General features: G+C 44.1%; 1 protein-coding gene across 1 annotated transcript in view; it reads left to right on the top strand.

Annotated features, from left to right (window-relative positions):
* LOC106608239 (neurexin-3b) overlaps positions 1-12,091 on the top strand; it is a 651,982-nt gene that overhangs the window by 554,449 nt on the left and 85,442 nt on the right. The window contains exon 19 of the mRNA XM_082977050.1: positions 724-895. Coding sequence (XP_082833176.1) covers positions 724-895 — 172 coding nt within the window. The remainder of the gene's footprint in view (positions 1-723; positions 896-12,091) is intronic.

The following is a 12,091-nucleotide window of genomic DNA, read 5'->3' as shown; positions in this document are numbered from 1 at the left end:
ATGGCAATACTAGCACACCACCTGTAGTAGAATGCATGGCCAATACCATATTTTATTGTAAGGAGTATAGTTGTGTATGTTTCTAGGAGTTCATTCATAGCTCAGTGAGAGGACAGGGGGGAAAAGGTAGGTTAACAAAGTCATGTTTAAATGGATTGTTGAATTTTTTCTGTTACTGTAGTGTACTCTACTGCATGCTGTTTGTTGTTGGCGCAGCAGTACTGAATCAAACACTGCTATCAGTTGACATCTTCTGCAAAGATCTTGATTCCTGGTCTTCCCTGGTATCACGATATTACAAATGCAATGGAGATTTCTGCATTGATTGTAGATATGAAGCTCATAATGGAATTGGTTCTCAGCCAGGCATTGAAAATGCTATTGTTCTGAGCATCTCTGCTATTCTATATGTAGGATGTGGCATCTCATATTGACACATTTTACCAATGGGGAAAAATCAATGATCAACCTGAAGACTGCCTGCTGAATTGAAAGTGGTTGATACCAGTTAATAAAGACATGTTTTGCGTGTTTGAGGTCGACTGCACTGCACAGAGTCACTGATCTACAAATCACTTTTTCTTCCAAAGATCTACTCATTATTATGTGATCAGGATGAATGATTCTTCGCCCTGCTGCACTTTGCTTTTCCAGGTTGCCTGTAACAAGAAAGTCGTTGATATATTTTAATAAATGTATTTTTCTTCTTCTGTCTCCTTCCAGATGGAAGGCAAGGTGGGCGTGACGTTCAACATCGGCACGGTGGACATCAGTGTGAAGGAGTTAAACACTGCGATCAATGACGGGAAATACCACCTGGTTCGATTCACAAGGAATGGGGGAAACGCCACCCTGCAGGTGGACAACTGGCCAATCAACGAACACTTCCCCGCAGGTACCAACCAATATCACCGTCTGGCATCTCAAACACTAACCTTTGACCTAGGATATTTGATTGTTAACTTATGTTAATGAGGAAGAGTTGGTCCCAATTCATTCCCTTGCCTTCTTCAATGGTGACTCTTTGATGTTCGCAGATCTGAAGGGTCTGGATAAGTACAAGCAGTGCAATGGTGGAGCTTCTGCCAATATTTCTTCCACCTTACATATCTGCAAAAATCAAAGGTTCAGAGCCAAAGGATTAGGGCCTAAGGGAAAGGTCTAGGGAGTGAATTGGGAACTGCTGGTAATGTGAAAGTTAGACCTCTGTTAGACCCACTGGACATCACCTGTTTACAAAGGTCAACTGACAAGGCTGTTAAGTCATAATATCAGTAGGTAGTGGATGAGTATACAGCCCATGCTTGGTTCAGTCCCACAGTGGGTCGAAGGACACTAGCATGCTGCCAAGCACTCCAATTTACTGACGTGAGACCAGATGTGAACTGGTGAAGCGATGCTATGCCCCTTGCTCCAGTCTATTCCCCCCAGTCTTAAAGGGTATATGCTAGAGCTGGGAATTACCAGGGACCTGACAATACAATATTATCACAATACTTAGGTTCCGATACAATATTTATTGTGATTTTCATGAATCCCATGATTCTACAGCATACAGTGGTTCTTCCTTTAAAAATTGCGGCCTACTGCAGCACAGCTTGCAGGGTGCCGCAGAATTATATGGCACGTTGTTTGAGTGTCAGCCATTGTTGCCAGAATGACGCAATTTACCACAATCTGCCACCATCTACCACAAACAGTCGCGGCATGAGCTCAAAACTTTCAAAGGAAGAACCACTGTATGTATTGCGATTCCATACTGTGATTTTATTGCGATTCACGTTCCAAACATATTGCTCACTATTAACAGTGTTTTCAGAAAATATTCATACCCCTTGACTTATTCCACATTTGTTTGCATTGCAGCCTGAATTCAAAATTGATAAAATATGTTTTTTTTTCTCACCCATCTACACACAATACCCCATAATGACATCACAATACCCCATGATGACATCACAATACCCCATAATGACATCACAATACCCCATAATGACAACCTGTTTTTAGACATTTTTGCACATTTATTGAAAATAAAATTCAGAAATATCTAATTTCCATAAGTATTCACACCCCTGAGTCGATACTTTGTAGAAGCACCTTTGGCAGTGATTACAGCTGGGAGTCATTCTGGGTAAGTCTCTAAGGGTGTTTCTCAAAATGCATACTACTGTGCTCCGAGTACATGCAAATTGGACCATGGGAGGGTTGGAGTATGAGTCCAAATCAATATATGTGAAACGGAGCACGGAGGGAAGTTGCGTACGGAGGTCAAATGCATACTCGGTTTGTAGATATTTTTGATCTTTGTAATATTTTTAAGCATGCATCGATCAAAGGTTCAACAGAAAGTACGCAAAGAAATATGATGCAACCATGTAAAAAATTACGCAACATTAATTGAAATCAATGGCAGACAATATTTGAGCTGAAGCGAGAGAAAATACACTCCAACTTCGTAATGAAATGTTGCCTATTCACATCTCATATGTTACTTGACTACAATGTTTTATCTTGATACGTTAATAAATACATGCTGTGTTAATTTTGGCATGTTTACCTGCCTACCTACCTTAGATGGCAAGCCCATAATAAGTTAATAGGGCTCACTGGCTAGGTACTAGTACTGTTAGCTTGCCAGATAGCCACAAAGAACTGTTAGCTAGCTACCCACAAAGAATTGACATCTATCTTGCATAATATTAGTTTTAGGTCATTTTTGCCTGGTAAACTATCTGGTTAGCTACATTATTACGATTCACATATAGCTAGCTAGCTGATTGTTATGAAGTAAAATGGTTGCTTTGTGTATATCTTGTTTCGTCTCTATTGCCTTTGTTGACCTGGCTGGAAGACGGTTCAGTGAATGGGTAAGTCCATAATAAGTCAATAGGGTAAACTGGCTAGCTAGCCACGAAGAATTGGTAGCTACCCACAAAAAAATGTATATCTACCTTGCATAAAATTAGTTTCAGGTCATTTTTGCCTGTTTAACTAGTTGGCTAGTTAGATTATTACGCCCTCAGAGCATGAGAGTGTGGTGCACGGTAGTATGCATATTGAGAAACACCCTAAGAGCTTTCAACATCTGGATTGTGCAACATTTGACCACAGTTCTTCAAGCTCTGTCAAAATGGTTGTTGATCATTGCTAGACAACCATTTTCAGGTCTTGCCATAGATTTTCAAGTAGATTAAAGTCTTAAGTCTTAAGATTTCTGACAGTGTCGTTTTTATTGCCATTATTGCTGGCAAGACTAGCCTAGACCATATTTAGAGGGACATGGCAAAAATATATGTATGATTGGTCCATCTGTATTTGTTCAGGCTTGTGATTGGATTGCAGAAAGATCATTATAGTGCGAAGTTCAAATTGCGAAGTTTATGCACATTTAAAAAATCAAACTGCACAGACATATGAAGAAACCATTTAAAGATCAATTATATGTGACTAACTCATTTTGACAAAAATGTCAGATAGAACCATATATTCCCAACGTCCTGAACTGGTGCAAAAATAATATTGCCATATTGTCAATATACGATATAGCTTCGAAAATAATATACGGATATGTAACTTTATCGATTTATTCCCATCACTACTATATGCACCACACACACACATACAGGGCTCCCAAGTGGCGCAGGGGTTTAAGACACTGCATCTCAGTGCAAGAGGGGTCACTAGAGTACCTGGTTTGAATCCAGGCTGCATCACATCTGGTTGTGATTGGGAGTCCCATAGGGCGGTGCACAATTGACCCAGTGTTGTCCGGGGTAGGCCACCATTGTAAATAAGAATTTGTTCTTCACTGACTTGCATAGTTAAATTAAAAAAAAATACACAAACAGTACACACACACACAAGGAGGGAGGTAAGGATATAGAGAGGGAGGAAGAAAGAGGAAAATGCTCCACTTAACTGGCCAAGCCCTGGGTCTCTCCCCCTACCTCCCTACAGGGGCTGGCCTAGCCCTGGTTCTTTCCTCTCTCCAGGGGCTGGCCTAGCCCTGGTTCTTTCCTCTCTCCAGGGGCTGGCCTAGCCCTGGTTCTCTCCTTTCTCCAGGGGCTGGCCTAGCCCTGGTTCTCTCCCCCCCAACCTCCCTCCTGGTTGCTGGCCTAGCCCTGGTTCTCTCCTTTCTCCAGGGGCTGACCTAGCCCTGGTTCTCTCCCCTATTAGCCACCCAGAGGGATCACTCCAGATCCAAGGCAACATTCGACTGATGTGTGCAGATCCCCTGGATTTTGGGAGACACTGTCAGAACTGGCCACTAGGGGGCAAAAGAAAATCAACTAAAAACAAGTGCCTCACAATGGGATTGAATCAGCTGACTATGGAGCCAGAGTTTGCAGCGTAGACCACTCCCCAATCTGCCCACAATGATTTAGGAAGACCATTTGGAATTAATGCCTAAAGTTTTAACCCTATCCTTTATCCTTAAAGTGAAACTGACAGTGTTTAATCAACATGAAATCTTAATACAGTCTGTTCATATACACCCCCCCCCCCCAGGAAGAATATGCCACTTTTTTCACATTTTCTGACAAACGAGCACTTCGATATTGTTATTTTCACGTTTTCATACATTCATAGAATGTTTTGGGAATGATGTAGAGTAAGGCATTTGTGAAAATTCTGTAGCAATAGAGTGGGAACGTGGCCATGCGTTTGGACAATTAACAGACACTGCAGTAAATAAAACTATATGTAAATACCACGATACTCCTCTTACATTTGGGTACTTTCTCACCCTCAGTTACCTATGCACATCACCAACAACAAGTTCAACCACTAATGTTAGACAGGGCGAAATGAGCTACAATCTAACGAGGAAACAATAGATAAACTCTCTCAAACTTTTTCAGCTAATTGCGTCAAAATGGCACTTATAAATGATGGGGCTTGTCTCAAGCCACGTTTTGACAATTTAATGGGAACTTGCCTGACAGCCCATTTGAACGATACCAAATACATTTGATTGACAACTAAGAGATATGCTAACTGTGGATAACAGTCATTCAAGTTCAGGATAGCTAGCTAGCAAAGTGATTCGCATTTCTTGGTAGCTAACCAAATCATGCCTGCATCTCTAGCTGTAGCCACAGAAAAACAATATGGAGGAAAAAGTCGGCCACTCACCCACTCGTCCAGTGACAAATCCTCCCATTAGCTAGCTAGCTAACGTTAGGCTTCGTGTTTATAGCTAACGTACATAATAGATAAGCTAGCTAGCCCGGTCAGGAGAGCATCCTGACGGGTTGCATCACTGCCTGGTATGGCAAATGCTCGGCCTCCGACCGCAAGGCACTACAGAGAGTAGTGCAAACGGCCCAGTACTACACTGGGGCCAAGCTTCCTGCCATCCAGGACCTCTTTGCCAGGCGGTGTCAGAGGAAGGCCCTGAAAATTGTCAAAGACTCCAGCCACCCTAGTCACAGACTGTTCTCTCTGCTACTGCATGGCAAGTGGTACCGGAGCGCCAAGTCTAGGACCAAGAGGCTTCTAAGCAGCTTCTACCCCCAAGCCATAAGGCTCCTGAACATCTAGTCAAATGGCTACCCAGACTATTCACATTGCCCCCCCCCCCACCCCTCCACACCACTGCCACTCTCTGTTGTCATCTACGCATAGTCACTTCAACAACTCTACCTACATGTACATACTACCTCATCTAACCGGTGCCCCCGCACATTGACTCTGTACCGTCACCCCCCTATATTGTTATTTTTTACTGCTCCTCTTTAATTACTTGTTACTTTTATCTCTTATTCTTATACGTATTCTTTTTAACTGCACTGTCGGTTAGGGGCTCATAAGTAAGCATTTCACTGTAAGGTCTACACCTGTTGTATTCGGTGCATGTGACTAATACAATTTGATTTGATTATCCACCTTATGACTGACTTGTGATCATTGCCCTTGCTAGAGCTTCTGAGTGGCGCAGTGGGACTAGGACACTGCATCTCACTGCATTCCACTGCAGTACCTGGTTCGAGTCCAGGCTGCATCACATCCGGCTGTGATAGGGAGTCCCATATGGTGGCGCACAATTGTCCAAGTGTTGGCCGGGGTAGGCCGTCATTGTAAATAAGAATTTGTTCTTAACTGACTTGCCTAGATAAATAAAGGTTAAATAAAAAATAAATGGTTGTATTGAAGCTTTCAGCCTTGGTTACATTCGTCCATTTCTTTCCTTTATATTGAGTCACAACTGAAACAGTGCATCCCAAATGGCTGGAGAGTACCCATTTACCAGGCCAGCTGTGATTTACAGCCTGGAAGCAATATTTGTTGTACTACCAAGAAATGTATTGGTGAATTATATTAATGGTGCATTGAACTGCATCCATCTTTTCGGCCAAAAGAATATATAAAAAATATTTAACTTTCATACATTCACAAGTGCAATACACCAAATTAAAGCTTAACTTCTTGTTAATCTAGCCACCATGTCAGATTTCAAAAAGGCTTTACGGCGAAAGCAAACCATACTATTATCTGAGGACAGCACCCCATCAAACAAACACATGACAATCATAATTCAACCCGCCAGGCGCGACACAAAACTCAGAAATAACGATATAATTCATGCCTTACCTTTGAAGATCTTCTTCTGTTGGCACTCCAATATGTCCCATAAACATCATAAATGGTCCTTTTGTTCGATAAATTCCGTTGTTATATCTCCAAAATGTCAATTTATTTGGCGCGTTTGATTCAGAAAAACACAGGTTCCAACTCGCGCAACATGATACAAATATCGGATAAGTTACCTGTAATCTTGATCCAAACATTTCAAACAACTTTCCTAATACAATTTTAGGTATTTTTTTACGTAAATAATCAATAAAATTTAAGACGGGATAAACCGTGTTCAATACTGGATGAAAAACAAAGTGGAGCGAGCTTTCAGGTTGTGTGCCCCAACCACAACAGTACACTAGACTCAACCCTGGTTCTGAACAGCCATACTTCTTCATTACTCAAAAGAAAAACATCAACCAATTTCTAAAGATTGTTGACATCCAGTGGAAGCGATAGGAACTGCAAGCAAGTGCATTAAAAATCTAGATCCACATAGAAACAATTCAAAACGCTGCCACCTCAACAACAAAAAAATTGTCCTCGGGTTTTCACCTGCCAATTAAGTTCTGTTATACTCACAGACATCATTTTAACAGTTTTAGAGTGTTTTCTATCCAAATCTATAAATTATGTGCATATCCTAGCTTCTGGGCCTGAGTAGCAGGCAGTTTACTTTGGGCACGCTTTTCATCCAAAATTCCGAATGCTGCCCCCTATCCTAAAAAAGTTAACCCTATAGTTGTTTCTAGTTGAACTCTATCCCAAACCTTAATACTTAACTTCATCCAGTGGGTATTAATGCCTTAATTTAACCGTAAGAAACACAAATACCTCAAAAATGTTATAACTTCAATTTCTTAAACTTATGACTATTTTACACCATTTTAAAGACAAGACTCTCGTTAATCTAACCACATTGTCCGATTTCAAAAAGGCTTTACAGCGAAAGCAAAACATTAGATTATGTCAGGAGAGTACCCTGCCAAAAATAATCACACAGCCATTTTCAAAGCAAGCATATATGTCACAAAAACCAAAACCACAGCTAAATGCAGCACTAACCTTTGATGATCTTCATCAGATGACACTCCAAGGACATTATGTTATACAATACATGCATGTTTTGTTCAATCAAGTTCATATTTATATCAAAAACCAGCTTTTTACATTAGCATGTGATGTTCAGAACTAGCATACCCACCGCAAACTTCCGGTGAATTTACTAAATGACTCACGATTAACGTTCACAAAATACATAACAATTATTTTAAGAATTATAGATACAGAACTCCTTTATGCAATCGCGGTGTCAGATTTTAAAATAGCTTTTCGGCGAAAGCACATTTTGCAATATTCTGAGTACATAGCCCGGCCATCACGGCTAGCTAATTTGACACCCACCAAGTCTGGCGCTCACCAAACTCAGATTTACTATAAGAAAAATTGGATTACCTTTGCTGTTCTTCGTCAGAATGCACTCCCAGGACTTCTACTTCAACAACAAATGTTGTTTTGGTTCCAAATAATCCATAGTTATATTCAAATACCTCCGTTTTGTTTGTGCGTTCAGGTCAGTATCCGAAGGGTGACGTGCGAGCGCATTTCGTGACAAAAAATTCAAAATATTCCATTACTATACTTCGAAGCATGTCAAACGCTGTTTAAAATAAATTTTTATGCTATTTTTCTCGTAAAATAGCGATAATATTCCAACCGGGCGACGTTGTATTCATTCAAAGGCTGAAAGATTTTGAATGCGCATCTCCAGTGTCACAGTTCCCAGCCTGACCACTCACAAACAGAGCTGCTGTACTTAGCCCAGAGACTGCAGACACCCCATTACACTTTCTGGCGCCTTCTGAGAGCCAATGGAAGCCTTAGAAAATGTCACGTTACAGCAGAGATGCTGTATTTTCGATAGAGATGCCACAGAAGGAGAACAAATTGTCAGACAGGGCACTTCCTGTATGGAATCTTCTCAGGTTTTGGCCTGCCATATGAGTTATGTTATACTCACAGACACCATTCAAACAGTTTTAGAAACTTTGGAGTGTTTTCTATCCAAATCCACTAATTACATGCATATTCTCATTTCTGGGCAAGAGTAGTAACCAGTTTAAATCAGGTACGTTTTTTATCCGGCCATGCAAATACTGCCCCCTACCCTCATTAACATATTTTTCACAGAAAGTCGGAAATTAAGTCAGTTTATTCGTCAAAAATAGACATTTGTCCAAAGACGTCGGGACATGAAGTCAGGCTTTGATATCGTGTTGAGTCACGAGGTGTTTGAGAGCCAATCCTCCGCTCCTTAGTTCTGGTTAGCTATGCAGAAAAGCCCACAGGACCTGATAGAAAGCCTGGGATTCAAAATGGCTGACGTAGCTAAAGACAGGCAGGACTTGGATGATGACATTTCTAGTGCTTTATTTGAAACAGCCTTCCCTAAGGTTTCTTACACATCTTACACAGAGTTGGCCCATTTCTCCCTTCCTCAACCCTGTGACTGTCACGCATGTCGTTAGAAATGGAGGACCAAAACGCAGCAGGTATGTGTATACTCATCTTCTTTATTTACGGGAAAAGAAGGAAAAACCAAACAAACACGTATACAAAAATAAACAAAACGATGAACGACAAAATAACAAAATAACAGTCTTGAAGGCAACACAGCAATCCAAGAACAATCTCCCACAAATACAAGACAAACACACCCAACTAATATAGGACTTCCAATCAAAGGCAACACCAAACAGCTGCCTTCAATTGGAAGTCCACCCCAATTAACTCAACATAGAAACACACTCACTAGACTACACATAGAAATACATAAACATAGACCATAACTCAAAACCCGGAATTAATAAATCAAACGCCCTCCTAACTAACACATCACCCTGAACCACATAAAACAAATACCCTCTGCCACGTCCTGACCAAAATACAATAACAAATAACCCTTATACTGGCCAGGACGTGACAGTAACCCCCTTTAAAGGTGCTAACCCCGGAAGCACCTTAAAAAACAAAAAACAAAAAAAACCACAACCCCAAACAACAAAACAAAAATTCCCCTCTACTAAAAGGGAGGGAAGGGAGGGTGGCTGCCGTCAACGACGGCACTGTGCTACATCCCCCCTCCCCAACCCACCTATATCAGGAGGTGGCTCCGGTTCTGGCCGTTCCAGGCAGTCGGGCCACTCTGGCAGCTCGGGGCAGTCTGGCAGCTCGGGGCAGTCTGGCAGCTCGGGGCAGTCTGGGCAGTCTGGCAGCTCGGGGCAGTCTGGGCAGTCTGGCAGCTCGGGGCAGTCTGGGCAGTCTGGCAGCTCGGGGCAGTCTGGGCAGTCTGGCAGCTCGGGACAGTCTGGGCAGTCTGGCAGCTAGGGACAGTCTGGGCAGTCTGGCAGCTCGGGACAGTCTGGGCAGTCTGGCAGCTCGGGACAGTCTGGGCAGTCTGGCAGCTCGGGACAGTCTGGGCAGTCTGGCCACTCCGGCAGCTCGGGGCAGTCTGGCCACTCCGGCAGCTCGGGGCAGTCTGGCCACTCCGGCAGCTCGGGGCAGTCTGGCCACTCCGGCAGCTCGGGGCAGTCTGGCCACTCCGGCAGCTCGGGGCAGTCTGGCCACTCCGGCAGCTCGGGGCAGTCTGGCCACTCCGGCAGCTCGGGGCAGTCTGGCCACTCCGGCAGCTCGGGGCAGTCTGGCCACTCCGGCAGTTCAGGGCAGTCTGGCCACTCCGGCAGTTCAGGGCAGCCTGGTGACTGTTGACTGGCGGGCAGCTCTGGTGACTGTTGACTGGCGGGCAGCTCTGGTGACTGTTGACTGGCGGGCAGCTCTGGTGACTGTTGACTGGCGGGCAGCTCTGGTGACTGTTGACTGGCGGGCAGCTCTGGTGACTGTTGACTGGCGAGGCTGGGTTTACGCACTTGAAGCCTGGTACGTGGTGCTGGTACTGGGTGTACCAGATTGGGAACACGCACCTCCAGGCTAGTGCGGGGAGCGGGAACAGGACGAGTCGGACTGGGTTGACGCACTTCCGGGTCCGCACGAGAGACAGGAGCTGGAAACCCAGGGCTATGGAGGCGCACAGGCGGTCTTGATCTTACCTCCTGCACAACCCGTCCTGGATGGATGGAACTAGTAGCCCTGCACGAGCGGGGTGCTTGTACAGGGCGGACTGGGTTGTGCAGGGACCTGATGGTAGCCGTGCGTAGAGCGGGAGTTGGGTAGCCTGGTCCTCGGAGGCGTACCAGCGACCAGATGCGCTGCGCAGGCATCCTCCTACCAGGCTGGATGCCCGCTCTAGCACGGCACCTGCGAGGGGCTGGAATAACGCGCACCGGACTGTGCGTGCGTATGGGTGAGATAGTGCGCTCCTCAGCGAAACATGGCGCTCTCCACCTCATACGCTCCTCCATATAACCACGGGTAGCTGGCTTCCGGCTCTTCCTATGCCTAGCCAAACTACCCGTGTGCCCCCCAAAAATAAATTATTGGGGGTGCCTCTCGTGCTTCTCCCTCAGCGCGTCCAAGGCCTCGTACCTCCGCCTCTCTGCCTTGGCTGCCTCAATTTCCCACTGCGGGAGGCGATAATCCCCAGCCTGGTGCCAAGGTCCAGCCCCGTCCAGAACTTCCTCCCAGGTCCATCTCTCCCGCCAGTCCAACTCAAAGTCCCTTTTCTTCTGCTGCTTGGTCCTTAGTTGGTGGGAGATTCTGTCACGCATGTCGTTAGAAATGGAGGACCAAAACGCAGCAGGTATGTGTATACTCATCTTCTTTATTTACGGGAAAAGAAGGAAAAACCAAACAAACACGTATACAAAAATAAACAAAACGATGAACGACAAAATAACAAAATAACAGTCTTGAAGGCAACACAGCAATCCAAGAACAACCTCCCACAAATACAAGACAAACACACCCAACTAATATAGGACTTCCAATCAAAGGCAACACCAAACAGCTGCCTTCAATTGGAAGTCCACCCCAATTAACTCAACATAGAAACACACTCACTAGACTACACATAGAAATACATAAACATAGACCATAACTCAAAACCCGAAATAATAAATCAAACGCCCTCCTAACTAACACACCACCCTGAACCACATAAAACAAATACCCTCTGCCACGTCCTGACCAAACTACAATAACAATTAACCCTTATACTGGCCAGGACGTGACAGTGACATACCAGCCCAATAGTACGTTAGCTGCTAGCGACCTCCCAGAACTGGAAATAAGATTACATCTGAATCCAGAGACCTCCAGGCGACCACTGTCCTCTTGTCTTGTCTGCCCATTTGTTTGTGTAGGGGTCAGTGAAAGTACAGATAGAGAAAACCATTTTCATCAAGCTCGCTCTCTCTCTCTCTCTCTCTCTCTTTTCTTTTTTCATTTGTCTTTCTCGCTCTCTCTCTCTTTCATTTTCCTTCTTTCTAACCTTCATTCGTACATTTTTTTATTCGCTAACACAAGCGAGGATGGGTTCAATTGTTCTCCTAAC

This window comes from Salmo salar, chromosome 06 (genome assembly GCF_965601325.2).
Source record: "Salmo salar chromosome 06, fSalSal1, whole genome shotgun sequence".
NCBI lineage: Eukaryota > Metazoa > Chordata > Actinopteri > Salmoniformes > Salmonidae > Salmo > Salmo salar.
This window is presented reverse-complemented; position numbering and strand designations above follow the sequence as displayed.